The sequence below is a fragment of the Erpetoichthys calabaricus genome, chromosome 13 (assembly GCF_900747795.2).
Source record: "Erpetoichthys calabaricus chromosome 13, fErpCal1.3, whole genome shotgun sequence".
Classification (NCBI taxonomy): Eukaryota; Metazoa; Chordata; class Cladistia; order Polypteriformes; family Polypteridae; genus Erpetoichthys; species Erpetoichthys calabaricus.
In genome coordinates, this window is record NC_041406.2 from 3,334,723 (window position 1) to 3,354,732 (window position 20,010).

General features: G+C 43.0%; 1 protein-coding gene across 1 annotated transcript in view; it reads left to right on the forward strand.

Moving 5' to 3' along the window:
• Positions 1-20,010, forward strand: part of LOC114664078 (collagen alpha-6(VI) chain-like) — a 353,886-nt gene that overhangs the window by 117,811 nt on the left and 216,065 nt on the right. The window contains exons 10-11 of the mRNA XM_051936115.1: positions 4,325-4,897; positions 14,738-15,087. Coding sequence (XP_051792075.1) covers positions 4,325-4,897; positions 14,738-15,087 — 923 coding nt within the window. The remainder of the gene's footprint in view (positions 1-4,324; positions 4,898-14,737; positions 15,088-20,010) is intronic.

Here is a 20,010-nt window from a genome sequence, read left to right on the forward strand (position 1 = left end):
GCGTCATGAAGTGGCACAGCCAAAGCCAGGACCTCTAGACCTGAAGATGGCGGTTTACAGAAGCTTACCATTCGGTTTAAGAGGATCTGCCAGGAAGAATGGGATCAGTTGCCCAAATCCAAGAGTGTAAAGCTTGTAGAGATTTATCCAAGAAGACTGGAAGCTGGAGTTGCTGCCAAAGAAGCTTCTACAAAGCAGTGAATTAAGGGTCTGAATACTTCAAGGAATGAGAGATTTCAGTTGTGGATTTTTAATAAAATTGCAAACCTTTCTGAAAGCAAAGTGTCAGTTTAACTTTATTATCACGGTTTAGGGCGGCACGGTGGCGCAGTGGGTAGCGCTGCAGCCTCGCAGTTGGGATACCTGGGGACCTGGGTTCGCTTCCCGGGTCCTCCCTGCGTGGAGTTTGCATGTTCTCCCCGTGTCTGCGTGGGTTTCCTCCGGGCGCTCCAGTTTCCTCCCACAGTCCAAAGACATGCAGGTTAGGTGGATTGGCGATTCTAAATTGGCCCTAGTGTGTGCTTGGTGTGTGGGTGTGTTTGTGTGTGTCCTGTGGTGGGTTGGCACCCTGCCCAGGATTGGTTCCCTGCCTTGTGCCCTGTGTTGGCTGGAATTGGCTCCAGCAGACCCCCGTGACCCTGTGTTCGGTTTCAGTGGGTTGGAAAATGGATGGATGGATGGATCACGGTTTAGGCCAAATATTGACATTTTTGTAGCCAGAGAAGCCATATTGTGTACTGTTGTCAGGGTCACGGTCTGCGTTTCTAGGGGCGAGGTCTCTGGGGTCATGACCTTGACTTAATCCCCAGACAGCATTAAAGGTCTGTCTTTTGCTCTGTGCTTTGTCCAATCTGCATATACTGTAGAATCCTGATTTTCATTTTGACTTATTGTGTGTTACTCTTCTTGTCTTGCCTGATTTTCGACTTATTGCCCATTAGTTGACCTTGATTTTCGCCTCTCGTCTGGGTTTCGGTTGCTTTTGTTTATTTTTGTTTTCTTTTGCTTTTCCTTTTGCCCGCTTCTCCCACTTTACTGACGAAATTAGTTATCTGTTTATCTGCTGAGTCATAACAATCCTGGGTTATTGAGTGTAGACTGATGGACAAATATGGCAAACGTATCCATAAATCTACAATCCTTAATTAATTAATTAATCCTTGGGATTAATAAAGTATCTATCTATCTATCTATCTATCTATCTATCTATCTATCTATCTATCTATCTATCTATCTATCTATCTATCTATCTATCTATCTATCTATCTATCTATCTATCTATCTCTTTAGAAAATCTTCAAATCCCTTCACTTTCTACACACTTCATTGCAGATAGATAGATACTTTAATTAATTAATTAATCCTTGGAATTAAAGTATCTATTTATCAATCTATTTATCTGCAATGAAGTGTGTAGAAAGTGAAGGGATTTGAAGATTTTCTAAAGAGATAGATAGATAGATAGATAGATACTTTATTAATCCCAAGGGGAAATTTACATACTCCAGCAGCAGCATACTGATAAAGAAAATATTAAATTAAAGAGTATTAACAATGCAGGTATACAGACAGACAATAACTTTGAATAATGTTAACGTTTACCCCCCCCGGGTGGAATTGAAGAGTCACATAGTGTGATGGAGGAACGATCTCCTCAGTCTGTCAGTGGAGCAGGATGGTGACAGCAGTCTGTCACTGAAGCTGCTCTTCTGTCTGGAGATGATCCTATTCAGTAGATGCAGTGGATTCTCCATGATGGACAGGAGTCTGCTGAGCGCCCGTCGCTCTGCCACAGATGTCAAACTGTCCAGCTCCGTGCCTACAATAGAGCCTGCCTTCCTCACCAGTTTGTCCAGGTGTGAGGCGTCCTTCTTCTTTATGCTGCCTCCTCAGCACACCACCGTGTAGAAGAGGGCATTTGCCACAACCGTCTGGTAGAACATCTGCAGCATCTTATTGCAGATGTTGAAGGACGCCAGCCTTCTAAGGAAGTATAACCGGCTCTGTCCTCTCTTACACAGAGCATCAGTATTGGCAGTCCAGTCCAATTTATCATCCAGCTGCACTCCCAGGTATTTATAGGTCTGCACCATCTGCACACAGTCACCTCTGATGATCACGGGGTCCATGAGGGGTCTGGGCCTCCTAAAATCCACCACCAGCTCCTTGGTTTTGCTGGTGTTCAGGTGTAGGTGGTTTGAGTCGCACCATTTAACAAAGTTCTTGATGAGGTTCCTATACTCCTCCTCCTGCCCACTCCTGATGCAGCCCACGATAGCAGTGTCTTCAGCGAACTTTTGCACGTGGCCAGACTCCGAGTTGTAGTGGAAGTCCGATGTATATAGGCTGAACAGGACCGGAGAAAGTACAGTCCCCTGCGGCGCTCGTGTGCTGCTGACCACAATGTCAGACGTGCAGTTCCCGAGACGCACATACTGAGGTCTGTCTTTAAGATAGTAAATACAGTGTTCGTACTATAAAGTTTGTACTTAATGTTACTTGTCTTTATTTTCTAGAGTGAGGATTCTTTGTTTTGTTCTGCCCCTGATTTGATTGCTGTCCCACAAGTTCACTCATGTCCTTTGGTTTTATTTTGATCCATTTTCGACTTTTCTGCACGTGTCCCTGTTTTTGATTGCTGCTTTTTTTGTCTTCCCCGGGTTGCCCTTGATTCTCGGTAGTTTTGGCTGTCTCTGTAATACCCTTAACACACTGAAGATAAAGTAGTTGGCCTCTGTTGGCTCCATAAGGAGTTTTCGGCAATCCCAAGGCACAAAGTTCGTGTCCAGTAGCTTCAGGCAGGATGAGCAGCTGATGAGGGGGTACCACCCTGAACGAATTGCTCAGCAGAGACAAGTGGGGCCATGTAGCAAGGCTGAGGGAGACACACACATACAGGGCAACAAGGCAAAGTCCAGAATCCAAAAATTAAAATTCCAAATTACTTGAAGACCTCACTCACCATGTGCTCTCGGGTCTTTCCCTCACAACGCTGTGGCAAACACTTTGGAAAAGGACATCACCCAGGAAAAGACTTAACAAAATAACATCTGTTTGAGTGTAAAACTCAGAATCTCATCTCTGCTTTTATCAGCTGATGTGGTCCTGCTGGCTTCGTCGGGGGGTAACGTCAGGTGCTCTGAGATGGTATTCTGTCAGGTGGAAAGCGGCTGGGATGAGGATCAGCACCTCCAATTACGAGTTCAGGATTCTTAGCCATCTCCAGGTTGGGGTGGAGGTGCTGCTTCAAGCGTCATTTCTCAGGGTGTTGTTCATAAGTGAGGGAAGATGGAAGCGGGAAATCAACTGGTGGACTGGAGTTGAGTAAACAGATATGCAAATGTTTTACTGGTCAGTTGTAGCGAAGAGAGAGCTGAGCTGAAAGTTGAAGCTGTTGATTTACCTGTCGTTTGACGTTCCTTCCCTCACCGATAGCAAGAAGTGTTGGGTCGTGACCTGAGGGAATGAGACTGTAGATACGAGCAGTGGAAATGAGCTTCCTTCGTGGGGTGTCTGGGCGCAGCCTTAGATGAAGGGGTGACATTCGGAAAGAGCTTAGAGGAGGAGGAATAGTTGAGGTTTGGGCATTTCATTAGGACACCTCCCTGCAGAGGTGTTTCTGGCATGTCCAATCAGGAAGAAGCCATGGTTCTCTCTTGGCAAAGAGTGTTGAGTTGGTGACAACTGCCCTTCCCTTAGCAGAGGATTTCAAATATCTTGGGATCTTCTTCACAAGACATGGGATGAACAAGTGAACAGCTGTTCTACAGAATCTCTACAAGGCTGTGATGGTGAAGCGGGAGCCGAGTCTATAGACTAAACGTTTGGTTTAGCGGTCGATCTCCATCCCTGTCCTCATCTATGGTCTCAAACTGTGGGTAATGAATGAAGGAATGAGATTGCAGGTTCAAGGGGCAGAAATCAGGTTTCTTTTCAGGGTGGCTGGGGGACATTACGTGATCGAGAGACAAGTTCAGGAGAGACTCCGAGCCAGATTAGGGGGTTTGGGGATGTCTTAAGGATTCCCAAAGTGGGTGCACCTCCAGACATGTATCACTGGGTGGAGACCCTGCATCAGACACGGGACACGCTGGAGGGATTATACCTCTCATCTGGCTTGGAGATGTCTGGGAATTTCCCAGGAAGAGCTGGAATGTGCAGACTAGGCTAGGCTATCTGTCCAGGCTGACCATTTAGGCTTGTTGCCACCATGAGCCTCCTGTGGAAAAGTGGTTCAGAAAATGAAATGAGATGACATGAGACAAATTGATCATACTCACCTTAATTGATCCATGATTTGTATTTTGTCTCCTTTTTTCATTAGAATGTGAAGTTCTAAGAGGAGACATTGTGATACTCTTGGACGGATCTGAAAGCATCAGCAAGGGAAACTTCACGATCACGCTACAGTTTATGAAGGAGGTGGTGAACCATTTCAAAATCGGAGAAAAAGAAGTCAGAATCGGCGTCGCACAGTTTAGCACTAATGTGCGCAAAGAGTTTTACCTGAATGAATTCTACGCCAAAGAGGATATCTTCAAAAGAATTGATACCATAGATCAAATAGAGGAAGGAACCCGCACCGGAAACGCGCTGACGTTCGTCAGGTCCTTCTTTACTGCCGAGGCCGGGAGCAGAAAGGCTCAGGGTGTGCCACAGAACCTCCTCATCATCACGGATGGGGATTCCAAGGATCCAGTTGAAGAGCCAGCTAAAGCTTTACGGGCAGAAAACATCAACATATACGTCATTGGCGTGGGAAACTTGAATGATTTTGACCTGATAAAGATTACCGGAGATTCAAATCGCGTTTTTCCAATCACTAACTTCAATGCTCTTGAAAACATCAAGCAGAAAATTTTCGATGAGCTCTGTCAAAAAGAGGAAGCCAAGTCTGGTAAGTGCCTTTGTTTTAATTTCATAATTACATTTCTCTTCCTTTTTCTTTTTAATCGATTTCTGTCCCCAATTAATAACAGTTCTGTCAAACAAAAATAACGCACAATGGCATGAAAACAACAGCAAAGCAAATGCCACATAGCAAAGTGGCGTCAGATCATCAGGCTACTTCTGAAGGTAACGCACAGTCTCTCGTAAGGAGGTCCTCGCTGTTGATCATCTCCTCACTGAAAGACGCCTCTGGTTGGGCAGTCGTCCTGTTAAAGCTCTGAGCCTGGGAGGGGCGGGGTAAGTTGCTCTCACTGGGATTTTTCACTGGGCTGTTTACTTAGAACATGACAAGGCTGTAAACAACAGCGCCCCCTGTCAGCCCGGGGTGGTACTACTGATCCTCAGACGCTCAAGCATGACAAAGGTTTGTGGGAGTAATTCATAAACTCGGATGACAGGGAAGTGTGCAACATTATTGATGTGATGGAATAAAAGATTTAAAGTCCAGAGATGAGCAACCAGGCTTATATCGGGGGCTGAGAGATCAGAGCTATGAAGAGACATTGAAGGAGTTGAATTGTTATGGTTTAAGCAAACCAAGATTAAGAATCGACATGACAGAAGTGCGTAAAATTATAAAGGGAATTAGTTCAATGGATCCCAGTTATCACTTTAAAACAAGAACATAGGGACACAGATTGGAAACATGTTAACGGTAAATTTTGCACAACGTTTTTCTTTACGCAGAGACGCACAGACCCCTGATTACAAATGAGTGTGACAGACAGTAAAAGTTGAAGGTGTGATGCTGAACACAAAGTAACACAAGAACAAAAGTATGGCAGTGACCAGGGGCCTCATGCATAATGCCATGCGTAGAATTCACACTAAAACATGGCGTATGGACAAAAGCGGAAATGTGCGTATGCACAAAAAAATCCAGATTCATAAATCTGTGTGAACAGCAACTTCCATGTTCTTCTGCTCCATAAATCCCGGTCAGCGTGAAAAGTAACGCACGTGCGTGCGTCTGCTGCCACTCCTAAACTCCTCCCAGAATTATGCCTCTTTTTGAATATGCAAATAAATATAAATAGCCCTAAAGCTCAGCATTCTGTGAAAAGACAATGGCAAAAGCACAGGGGAAAACAGAAGAATTTCAGTGAAGATCAAGTGGAGGCAAATAAAAAACGTACTATTTATTGGTTTAAACAGTGGTATAAACAACAAAAGGAAGTTGATCGGGTGACATAGAGTGTCGGAGAAACTCGAAAGCTCAAGTTCACAAAGTCGCTGAGTGCCCGAAATAAAAAAGAAGTTGTCAGATATCAAAGTCGCTGTGATAAGGAGAGTCGTAGCCCACCGTCTGAGTGTCATATGGAAGTTTATTAGGGTACTGAGAAAAAAAAAAAAATAGGGCTACAGTGGGGAAAAAAGCACGAAATGTCAACTTTAATCTCTAAATTTCCACTTTAATCACGTAGTTTATTTTTTCATTAAAGCAGAATATCCAACTTTATCTTAAAATCGTTTAATTTACTACTTTCTCAAATCTCATTGTAACTAAAGTAGCACGTTAAATGCTTTGTTTTGTATTTGTTCTCCTATGTGCTCTGTGTGTGTGAATCACTACGTGCTTCCGGGCTTTCTCTTCCTCTGACAGGACACAGAATCCATTACATTCGTGATATTACAGCTCCGTGAGTAATTAAAATACTGAGATGTATACTTGGTATCATTTTCATGATGATAGGAGTTAAAGTATGTTATTAAACATGGGAACACGGTGGCGCAGTGATAGTGATGAGCTGGTGCCTCGTCCGGGGATTGTTCATGCCTCACGCAAGATGTTTGCTGCACCGTGTGCGACCCTCAATGAAATAATTTATTGTAGCAGTACTGTCTCTCTCAAACGTACTAACCTTCAGTTCCTGTCCTTACTTTTTTTTTTTCTCCAAATACCCAATCGCCACACAATCAGCTCTGTAATAGACGTTAAGCCATCTGTAAGCTGAGAACGCCGGTTCTTCAAAACTTTTAAGGAACGGTGAGGAATTACCAGCACCTGAGCCTTTAAGCTGTCCCCAAGGCACATGTCTGTGACAAGATAGACAGACAGATTTGTAAGGCACGATAGAGATATGTAATACACTATCTGATATACAGAATATTTACTATCACAGATAGACAGTTGTGAAAGATACTATATAACTGATAAATACATGTGAAAGGAACTATGAAAATTAATAGATAGATATTAAAGGCATTATATAATAGATTTAATAGATGGATGGATTTATATCAAAGGCACTATATAATAGGTTGGTAGGTGTGAAAGACACTATATTAATGATATATAGATATGAAAGGCACTATATAATAGATGTGAAAGATGCTATATAAATGATAAATAGATTTGTAAGGCACTATAGAGATATGTAATCCAGTATCTGATATACAATATATTTACTATTATAGATAGACAGATGAGGCACTATACATTCAGAGAGAGGGAGACATGCAATACACTGTATCACATACATGATACTTGCTATTATAAATAGATTTGTAATAGACGTTAAGCCATCTGTAAGCTGAGAACGCCGGTTCTTCAAAACTTTTAAGGAACACTGAAATATTTTCGTAGTACGTGTTTAATTATTCCAGCATTTCTCAACCTTTAAGTATTTGCGACCCGAGTTTTCATAACAGTTTTAATCGCGCCCCCTAACGTTTTTTTGAAACCCTAATAAAATTTATTCCTATATTTTTTGCTGCCGATACACCGCTACAAGTTTAAAATGTTCCTACAAATAGCAAAATTACGCCACATATGGCAACATTCGCACCCCCTTTTTTGTTACTTCCCCACAGTTTGAGAACCGCTGAATTATTCTATCCATCTATCATTCCAGTGTCACGCCAGTCCCAGCAAGAATACAGCGCAAGGCAGGAACAATCTGTGAACGGGGTGCCAGCTCCTCGCTAGCGCTGCAACATTGTGTCCTCACATGTTTAATTATTAACAATATAGATTATTTAAATGAAGTTAACATTTTATCTGTATAATGTAATAAACATATTTTGATGCATTTCTTCTTAAAATGATATCGTCATTATATGTAAATACACACTTTATAAAGTGGCTCAGGTTGTGTAATATTATAACTGTATCGCAAGTTTACAATGAGGTGATTGTACTTATAAGTACAGACGGTTCTATAAGGAGCACTTGATGGACTGATTGAGTGCGTTTATAGTTTTTGGGATGAAACTGTTTCTGAACCGCGAGGTCCGTACAGGAAAGGCTCTGAAGCATTTGTCGTATGGGAGCAGTTCAATAGACAGCATGGCTGAGGCAGCGTGTGTTTGATGCTGTATCCCGATACTTTTCTTTCTTATCAGCTGCTGCTGTGATTCCCCACTCAGATACAGTGATATAAATACTCCGAGTGGTGCAGTGAGAGTAATATGGGAAAAGATGATCCGCTGTGGCAACGCCTAATGGGAGCAGCTGAAAGAAGAAGAAGAAGAAGGTGCAGTGAGAGTAACAAAGCTAAAGCAGCGATGGTATTTGGAATAGTTTGGCCATTCTGTGGACCATCATATTGTTACAGGTTAATTACAATAAGATGCCTTAAACTAATAAACAATATACGGTTAATTTCAGTGTATATGATAAAGCCACGTCAGGGATGTGGATCTAAAAAAGAAAGGGAAACCGCCCAGGAACAGTAGCACTGCTTTGACGCTGGGTGCCGGCAGTTTACAAAACCAAGCGTAGAACTTGCGTACGACAGAGTATGAGCTAGCATGAAAATGTGCATGGCTTTACGCCAAGTTTAGGTTTTATACATCGCGATTTGAGCCACAAACGTGGTCCAGCGAAAGCCAGAAACGAGACGTTTATCAAACCAAAATGAATGCCTAAACACAAAGAATCCGCACACTCGGATTCTTTGAGCAGGAAGTGCATGACGGCAGCCTTTTATCCCGTCACATCGATAAAGTGTATAGTCAAACGACTAGGCCAATGCCGAGACGGAGAGGTGTGAGTGATGAGAAAGAGAATGTTTAAACAAATGGAGACTGAGAGGTGAAATAACTAAAGTGTTTGAAATTGTGACGTGAATTAGGACAGTGGATCCCAGTTGTTACTTTAAAAGAAATTCTTTAGCAAGAACAAAGAGAACTGGTAAAGGAAAAAGTTTACACAAATGTTAGAAAGAACCGCAAAGATCCTCAGACACATGGAACAAGCGACCAAGTCGTGTGGTGGGCCGCAGGACTTTAGGAGCCTTCAAATGTCAACTCGATGTTACTGTGGAGAGTCTCAGTGACCGGGCAGAGTGGTGGCTCTGAGGCTGGGGATCTGCGGAAGGTTGCTGGTTCAAATCCCATAAACGCCAGAAGTGACTCTGCTCCGTCCTGAGTATGACGTTAACCTGCGTCCAGCCCTGCAAGTTGGTCCTCTAACCTGGGGGTTGGTGGCAGGATTGGCACTCCAGCCACTGTAAAAATGTTCACACTGTTCCAGTGTGGTGCTGGGGTGTCACCCGGGTGTCACAGCCACACTTAGATCTCAGTTTGCCGTGTGGTGGCTGTGGCAACGTGCTGGAATCAGCGCATGCTCCCAACCTCTCCCCTCTCTCGGTGAACTTGGTGGGCTGAATGTTGCCCCCAGTGAAAAGCAGTCTGCCTGCTTATTTCCCTGCAAACAAAGTACCGGGTGCCCGAGTGATTTATAACACTATAATGCGTTCATAACAGTTATTCTCAGAGACCAATTTGATATTTATGCTACTAGTGGGTGTAAGTAGGGGGTCCCGGACCCCTAATGATTCCCAAATTCTGCACCTCGGTAAACTCCTGCCTGTATTTAAACTTTCACATAGACTTGATTCTTGACAAGAAGTGAAAATGTAACTTGCCAGTGACGTCAGTGGCCGTTCATTAATCTAAATTCAGTTTCTCAGGCCACCAAGGCAGGACCCCGACCCTGTTTGGTGGGCACCTTTTGGAAAACATGTTTTCATGTTGTAATCCTGGTTTATTGAGTGTAGATCCATCCATCCATCCATCCATGTTCCAACCCGCTGAATCCGAACACAGGGTCACGGGGGTCTGCTGGAGCCAATCCCAGCCAACACAGGGCACAAGGCAGGAACTAATCCTGGGCAGGGTGCCAACCCACCGCAGGACACACACAAACACACCCACACACCAAGCACACACTAGGGCCAATTTAGAATCACCAATCCACCTAACCAGCATGTCTTTGGACTGTGGGAGGAAACCGGAGCGCCCGGAGGAAACCCACGCAGACACGGGGAGGACATGCAAACTCCACGCAGGGAGGACCCGGGAAGCGAACCCAGGTCCCCAGGTCTCCCAACTGCGAGGCAGCAGTGCTACCCACTACACCACTGTGCCTCCCTGAGTGTAGATCGATGAGCAAAAATGGCAAATTTTATCAAATTAAAATTAAATCCAAAAAACACCGAAGCGTGAAGGGGCCTGAAGACTTTGTGAAGCGATGCCAGCGTAAAACTTCAATAAATCTTCAGTCTTTACCTCAAAAGTCGAGTTTAATCTTCTCTTTAGACCTTCCTGGAAAAGACAGGAACTATTCTGAATGATTATCATAATACATGAGAGCAATGAAAACATCATGTCGTGTCGCACTCAACTTTATGAGGTAGAGATAAAGAAGCTCTGTGACGGCAGGCCGCCCTTTAGATTGATAGCCTGCTAATAAATGTGAAGTCAGACGCTAATAATGTGTGTTTATCTTACGCAAAGCCGCAGGACGTCTGCAGAGACTCACCAGGTGGTCCGCTCTGTGTGTCCTCCCTTGATACCTCAGTCAAGCACTCACATTGCTTTCGAAAGGGCTTACAATATTTAAACGTCAGTTTTAATTTTATACTGAATGAAAAATTGGACCTTAAGAACTGAATAACCCTAAATGTAATCAAACTAAAACATTATTACAAATTGCCTAATTACAGAAAAGCATTTTTACATCGGGTAGAAGATAAAATAAAACATAAATTCAGGATGTCCTGTCAATCCTGGCAGAACTGGGCACTCCTCAGACAACACGGCGGCCCACCCACCCCCTCAGTCACATTCCCACAGGGCCCACTAACATGACCCGCACCTCCACTTAGACGACAACCCGTGCTGATGAGGAGACTGGATTTGGGGGGCGCCATGCAGACATGGATGATGCAAACGTTATAAAATCAAATCAGAGTCTTCTTACAGTCAGTACTGTAACAACAGGCGGTGTGGGTGGGGCCCAAGGGGGGGGGGCAGAAAGGCAGGGGGAGGAGCCCTCCCGGGGTATTGACTACTGCAGCCCCCCTGCTCTCCCGCGTATTCATTTTCTGTAGATGCTTCATCATTTTGCTGTTTTTTGCTTTCGGTGAATTTCAGCTTTCTCTTATATTTTCATCCATCCATCCATTATCCGGCCCGCTATATCCTAACTACAGGGTCACGGGAGTCTGCTGGTGCCAATCCCAGCCAACACAGGGCGCAAGGCAGGAAACAAACCCTGGGCAGGGCGCCAGCCCACCGCAGGGCACACACACCGAGCACACACTGGGGACAATTTAGGACCGCCAATGCACTTTACCTGCATGTCTTTGGACTGTGGGAGGAAACCCATGCAGACACGGGGAGAACATGCAGGACCCGGGAAGCAAACCCAGGTCTCCTTACTGCCAGGCAGCAGTGCTACCACTGCGCCACTGTGCCGCCCCACTTATTTTTTCTTATTATGAATGGTTTTAATTACTACATAGAATTATATGGCACTGGGATTTAAACTGCACTTTATAAGAATACATTGAGATTAATTAAAATGATAAACGGGTAAACCGATAAAGTTGAAAAGTGCTACATAAGACAGATAAAGGAACTAGATAGATAGATAGATATGAAATGCACTATATACTATAAAGATATAAAGGCAATCTATAATATATAGATAGAAAGAAAGAAAGAAAGAGGCACTGTATGACAGATGGATTAATAGATGAAAGGCACTATATGATAGATAGATAGATAGATAGATAGATATGAAATGCACTATATACTATAAAGATATAAAGGCAATATATAGATAGAAAGAAAGAAAGAAAATGAAAGAAAGAGAAAGAAAGAAAGAAAGAGAAAGAAAGAAAGGCACTGTATGACAGATGGATTAATAGATGAAAGGCACTATATGATAGATAGATAGATATAAAGGCACTGTATGACAGATACATTGATAGGAAATGCTCTATATAATAGATAGATATAACAACAACACCACCATTTATTTCTATCGCACGTTTTCATACAAATGATGTAGCTCAAAGTGCTTTACAAGATGAACAAAGAAAAAAGAAAAATATAAAAATTAGGCAACACTAAGTAACAAAGAATAAAGTAAGGGCCGATGGCCAGGAGAACAGAAAAAACAACAAAAAAAAAAACAAAAACTCCAGAATGCTGGAGAAAAAAACAAAATCTGCAGGGGCTCTGAGGCCACGAGACCACCCAGACCTCCTCACATTGATGATCTCAATCAGTCCTCAGGGTTTACAGGCTTCACGTGGAAGAATTAGATGATGCTGGTCATGTGGACCTTCAATCCATCAATGTGAGGACTGCACGGTGCCCTGATGAGGTGGTGGGGGCTCTGATGGCCACCACACAAAATTGGAAAGAGAACAGCAGAGAAAGTAGGGGTTAGTATGGACTGTGAAGATATGATAAAAATGATAATTCAGTGCATATACAGAATATCAGGGTTACATTAAAATGAAGTTATGAGAAAGCCATGTTACAATAACGAGTCTTCAGCAGTTTTTCCAAAGTGCTCCACTTTATTAGCCTGGCGAGTTTCTCTCGGTAAACTCGTATTCCAGATTTGAGGTGCATAACAGCAGAAGGCCGCCTGCCTCACCACTTCTTATTAGTTTAGCTCTTGGAATTCTAAGCAGACCCTCATTTGAAGATCTAAGGTTACGATTTGGAGTGTAAGGTGAGAGGCCTTCTGAGATATAAGATGGAGAAGATTATTGAAGGCTTTGTAAACCATAAGCAGTGTTTTAAAGTCGATTCTAAATGACATGGATATATACATAAAGGCACTATATAATGGATAGATAGATAGATATAGTGTAAAAAAAGACAAAGACAAAATAAAGGTTTGGGGCAACACGTGACCCTGTATATAGTTGAAATACAAAATAAATAATGCTTTTCAGCAATTGAATGTCTATGTAGATGTGAGTCTGAGATTAGACTGTCCAAGATGGCGTCACTTCCAGTTAAACCAGTGTTTCCCAAACTCGGTCCTGGTGAACCCCTGTGGCTGCAGGTTTTTGTTCCAAACAGCTTCTGTTTTTAATTGAACTCCTGGGCTAATTAAGTGAACTAATATTTCCCAAGTTCTGTGTTTAGGGAACAGTATAGAAATTATAAAACTAAGTTTGCTAAAAAAAAAAAAAAAAATAATATATTAAAATATGCCAAGCAGTTATAATAATAAATAATAATAATTCATTACATTTATATAGCGCTTTTTTCAGTACTCAAAGCGCTATCCACACAGGGAGGAACCGGGAAGCAAACCCACAATCTTCTTACTGCAAAGCAGCAGCACTACCACTGCGCCACCTGTGAGGATATAGGAATAATGTATTTTTTTTTTCTTTTTAACAGTTTCTTCATCTTGATTTTCATTCTACTTTTCTAGGTGTTCTAATTGTTTAATTAATCCATTATTTACTAATTAGTGGGTCTGACTCTCTAAAGTAGTTACAGCCTTTGATTATTTAGTGTTGTTTGCCTGCTCATTTTAAACTGTCATTATTAAGATACAATGAAGAGGGAAAAACTGCACATAGAAAGGGCAAAATATAATGAAATCAACAAAGGAGAGTTAAGCATTTAAATCTATAGCAAAAGCAGAAATATTTCTAAATGTCTTATAAATGTAAAAATCATGCTGCTGTGCTTTTCTGAATGTCGAACAGCTAATTAAAAATGAGATCAGTGCTATCAGGTGTTGTCACTGATTAGGAATCCGGTTGGAACAAAAACCTGCAGTCACAGGGGTTTACCAGGACCGAGTTTGGGAAACACTGAGTTAAATAGAGGCCAGGCACTAAGAGGCGGGTCCAGGTGGGTGGCCACCAGAAGTGACATCAGAGACGGTGAGGTTGTCAATCATCTGGTCTGCAGAGAGAGGAAGACAAGAGGCTCCAGTATACAGTATGCAGCACCACTCTGTGGATTGGTGAGGAATTACCAGCACCTGAGCCTTTAAGCTGTCCCCAAGGCACACGTCTGTGACAAGATAGACAGACAGATTTGTAAGGCACTATAGAGATATGTAATACATTATCTGATATACAGAATATTTACAATCACAGATAGATAGATGGTTGTGAAAGGTAAATACATGTGAAAGGAACTATGAAAATTAATTAATAGATATTAAAGGCATTATATAATAGATTTATATCAAAGGCACTATATAATAGATAGGTAGGTGTGAAAGATGCTATATAAATGATAAATAGATTTGTAAGGCACTATAGAGATAAGTAATCAAGTATCTGATATACAATATATTTACTATCATAGATAGATAGATAGATAGACAGATGAGGCACTATATATACAGAGAGAGAGAGACATGCAGTGCACTGTATCACATACAGGATACTTGCTATTATAAATAGATTTGTAAGGAATTACATAATAGATATTAATGTCCCAAAAGTGACAGCTGAGGCCCCCATTGAAGTGATTCTCACACCATTCCTGTCTAATTTCCTCCCAGACTGCAACATTGACATTGCGGTGGGTTTCGACATTTCGAAGAGGACCAGGCCCACATTGTTCTTCAGCGGACAGCCAAACCTGCAGGTTTATTTCCCTGAAATTATGGCACAGATCTCATCGGTGGCCAAGATCAGCTGCGCCTCGGGCTCCCAGATCAGCGTTCGGCTTGGCTATCACCTGGCCACCGACACTGGGAAGGTCATTTACGACACTCGGTTTGAGAACTACAGCACAGAAATTGTTGAGAAGCTGATGACTCTGCAGACCAGGGAAGCCACCTTCTTGAATGAAAGGTTCTTGCAGGATTTTGCTGATAAATTTACAAAGGACTCCAACGCCAAAGTGAAGGTAAATTTCTGAACTGTAAGATTTATTTGTTTTCTTACTTTGTTGTAGGTGAGCCAAGTGCTTTGACATAAAATGACATCTAATGGAGTGTTAGAGAACAGGCTGTATTTTGTATTTCTCATTCACTGTCTCATTGTTTCATCTGAACTTTTCCGTTCCGTCAGTTTCTGCTGACCTTTGGCTGTTTGTCCAGTTCAAAGGAAGTCCTAATGCCCTGTGTGTCCGTTTCATGCATTCAGGCCAAACCTGAAGGCTCCCTTTACCATCTCCTTTCCTTCCACTTGACCTCAGCTCTTGACTCCATTGTTGTGCCGCTTAGATTCACACTGTCGAAGAGACTGATTTATTTATTTTTTTAGTGGAGATTCCAGGGACGCACCCAGCCTTGGCCCGACCCTCATGCACTCACAAGCAGAGGCAAAAAAGCCGGCAGTAATAAAACAGCAAATAAAGAATATACAGTACTGTGCAAAAGTTTTAGGCAGGTGTGAAAAAATGCTGTAAACAAAGAATGCTTTCAGAAATATAAATAATGATTGTTTATTGTTATCAATTTACAAAATGCAAAGTGAGCGAACAAAAGAGAAATCTAAATCAAATCAATATTTGGTGTTCCTACCTTTTGCCTTCAAACCAGCATCAATTCTTATAGGTCCACTTGCACAAAGTCAGGGATTTTGTAGGATTGTAGTCGGGTATATGATCAACCAATTCTACCAAACAGGTGCTAATGATCATCAATGTCACACGTAGGTTGAAACACCGTCATTAACTGAAACAGAAACAGCTTCAAACTGGGTGAGGAACAGCCAAACTCTGCTACCAAGGTGAGGTTGTGGAAGACAGTTTCATGTCATGGAGCACAGCAACAAGACACAAGGTAGTTCTACTGCATCAGCAAGGTCTCTCCCAGACAAAGATCTCAAAGCAGACTGGGGTTTCAAGATGTGCTGTTCAAGCTCTTCTGAAAAAGCACAAAGAAACGGGCAACGTTGAGGATCATAGACACAGTGGTCGACCAAGGAAACTTAGTGCAGAAGACACATCAAGCTTATTACCCTTCGAAATCAGAAGATGTCCAGCAGTGCCATCAGCTCAGAACTGGCAGAAACCAGTGGGACCCAGGTACACCCATCTACTGTCCGGAGAAGTCTGGCCAGAAGTGGTCTTCATGGAAGAGTTGCAGCCAAAAAGCCATACCTCTGACGTGGAAACAAGGCCAAGCGACTGAAGTATGCACGAAAACATAAGAACTGGGGTGCAGAAAAATGGCAGCAGGTGCTCTGGACTGAGGAGTCAAAATTTGAAATATTTGGCTGTAGCAGAAGGCAGTTTGTTCGTCGAAGGGCTGGAGAGCAGTACAATAATGAGTGTCTGCAGGCAACAGTGAAGCATGGTGGAGGTTCCTTGAACGTTTGGGGCTGCATTTCTGCAAATGGAGTTGGAGATTTGGTCAGGATTAATGGTGTTCTCAATGCTGAGAAATACAGGCAGATACTTATCCATCATGCAATACCATCAGGGAGGCGTATGATTGGCCCCAAATTTATTCTGCAGCAGGACAACAACCCCAAACATACAGCCAAAGTCATTACAAACTATCTTCAGCGTAAAGAAGAACAAGAAGTCCTGGAAGTGATGGTATGGCCCCCACAGAGCCCTGATCTCAACATCATCGAGTGTGTCTGGGATTACATGAAGAGACAGAAGGATGTGAGGAAGCCGACATCCACAGAAGATCTGGGGTTAGTTCTCCAAGATGTTTGGAACAACCTACCAGCCGAGTTCCTTCAAAAACTGTGTGCAAGTGTACCTAGAAGAACTGATGCTGTTTTGAAGGCAAAGGGTGGTCACACCAAATATTGATTTGATTTAGATTTCTCTTTTGTTCATTCACTGCATTTTGTTGATTGATTGAAAATAAATGATTAACACTTCAATTTTTGAAAGCATTCTTGGTTTACAACATTTTTTCACACCTGCCTAAAACTTTTGCGCAGTACTGTATATCTCTATTATAATAAAAAAATCTTGGGTCGAGACGTGATCTTCTCGGAAATTACACTTTGCCGTCCCATGAGACTAGACTTTACAACCTTTGGAAGCAATTCCCGTGAGACGGTGACATTTGCCCTACTTACAACCAATTTAAAACCAGATCACGGACATCTAACCTCTCAGTTGTTGGAATGCTTTTGGCAGACACACTTGATGTGCTCTCAGCTCTTAAAAATGTTATACGTTCTAGATGGCACGTCAACGACTAAGCGAAGTAGGGAAGAGCAGCGTGTCGAAAAGAGACCCAAAAGCACTGGAGAGAAAAGAAGGCAAGAAAGAAGAAGAATAATCAATGTGCAAATTCTGAAAATAAGGAAAGTAATAATCAGCCCGGACCAAGTGGAATTGAAAACATCGTGGGCCCAATCGGGGTCAGGAATAAAAGACATTCAAAAATGTGGGCACGATACACGTGAAGATCAGGTTAGAGATTATGAAAGCAGTGGAATTCGAAAGTATCAAAAAAAAGACACTGCAGATCGCATTAGCACAAAGAAACGGAAATTATTACACGGTGAAATAACGGAACAGCAAAAAGAGATCGAATATATGGACAGAGGTGATATGTCAGAAGTATGTAGATATTGTAAGGCTTTAAAGTTTAAGTCAAAGACTTGTAGATCGTCTGCTTCGGGTTGCCTTTAGGGAAAAGTTGCTTTACCTCGCAATGAAGAGGCCTATCCGTGAGAATTAAAAGATTTGTTGTTTGGTGAAAGTGAAATCCACAAACACTACAGGCAAAATATCCGAGTCTACAATAATCTTTTCATGTTCGCATCATTCAATGCTCAAAACGTAGATTTACACAATAATGGACCATACGCTATAAGAATCTGTGGTCCTGCAACAATTAAAGCTACAATGAGTTTATTTTCGAAGAAAGCACAATTCAATCAGGTGTATATTTATGATCACAGAGAAGCGATACAACATAGAATAGAAAGAGTATGTAACAATTCCCATGAAAATTACAATCTCTTTAAATTGTTTATCCGGAAAACCAAACCCGGGGGTGGGCGAGCGAAGTGAGCAGGGGGCAGAGCCCCCTAGTTAACACTAATAATGAAAATTATAATTAATAACAATGAGAACAACAATCCCACCCTAGTTCCCCTTATGGCGATATACACGAAAACAAACCACAACAATAAACACTCACTATAAAGTCCGTGGAAAACGGCAACAGATGAAAGTCCAGAGATCCGCACGTTGAATGGGAATGTAAAGATAGTCCTACAGATGGGTTCAGGAGCGCTCCTTTCTTCGCAGGATGGCCATAAATCAACCGACAGTCCTCAAGTAACAGGCAGATGGCAGACAATCCAGACCCCAACCAAGAAATGACCACAGGACAGAAATGAATAAACACAGGAAACCCAATGGAAGGTAGACAGACAGGAACCTTAGACACAAAACACAAAATACTTCTTCTCCTTTTGGTCACCGGCCCCTTTTTTAAAAGCCGCGCTGACCTCCTTTGACCCCAAAAGCCCCTTTACCCTCAGCAGAAGACCAATCAGAGCCACTGCAGGGACTGCTGGGAGTTGCAGTTTCAAACTCTAGAAGCACCGCTACACCGTGGTCAGCTGGGATCACTTTGAAGGAGTTGCCTTTATACCCCAACTGAAGGATTCATACCAGGGCAATCACTTCTGGGGTCAGGGGACCCACTGAATATCCTGAAGCCTCCTGCCTAGGAAACTTCTTGGGGTGCCCCAGATAACCCTGAGAACCCAAATATCAAATGAAACTGAACGGGCAGACTCTCTCAGTAACACCTAAGCAGCCGGCCCTCTGTAATAGATGACAGCAGTAGATCCCCAATAATAACCCCTGTAATATAGACGCTATATAGCGCCTGACCCGGCACAGATTGACGCAAAGGCATGTACTTAAACAAAGCATGGTTTTATTTTTCTTCAGCCGTGGGACACGCCTTCCCCGTGTCCCACAGGCCCAACACAGTCCCAAAACACTCTCAAACTAACCACAACACTCTTCTCTTCCTTTACCACCACTTCTCCTCAGGCTTAGTCCTCCTCCTCCCGACTCTGGCTCTTGAGTGGTGGTGGCTGGCCTTTTTTTATACCCCACCCGGAAGTATTCCAGGTGCTTGATCACCTGGTCCTAATTGCATTTCCGGGTGGGGCTGAGGAATTGACCAGCCGGGCTGCAAAGTCCATGCAGCTCCCCCTGGCGGCCATCCAAGCCCCCAATCAGGCTGTGGAGGACTCCATGTCCCATGGAGCCATGCGCCAGGCTGGGGAATCATCGTCCGCCAGGGAGGCTGCCACCAAGCGTCCCGGGGGAGGTATTGAGCTGCCCATTGTGGCTCCCCCGGAACAGATGCAGCAGGGGCGTCCCTGCCGGGCATGGGACCTGGCTGTCCTTCACACCCCTCACTGTCACCCAATGTTCTGGAGGAGTTCTATGAAGAGCTCAGCAGTCCCCCATGTCAACTGGGTGTTGCGAACCCATGGAAGTGCCTGGAGATTATTATGAGCCAAGAAGAACATCGGGACATGATAATAAGAACACAACGTGGTCAGGGAAAGCAAAGGCAGAACCTCGAGATCCAAAGAAACTGGTGCTACCAGGAACAGGAAAACACTCAAGATTCAAAGGCAAAACGAAGTCGAAACCAAACATCAAAATCTGAAGTAGGGCCTACTTGAGAAAAGATTTCTTGAAGTTGTTCTCTCCAATGAGTGCCGCCATATTTAAAGTGCATCTTCCGTTACACCATTGGCACAACCATCGAGGTCACGTGACTAAAGAAAGCCAAGACGTCAATGTCATGCTAGAAACTGATTTCCTCATGGCGTCCAAACCCTAGATGACGTATGACGATGTTTAATACTAAAG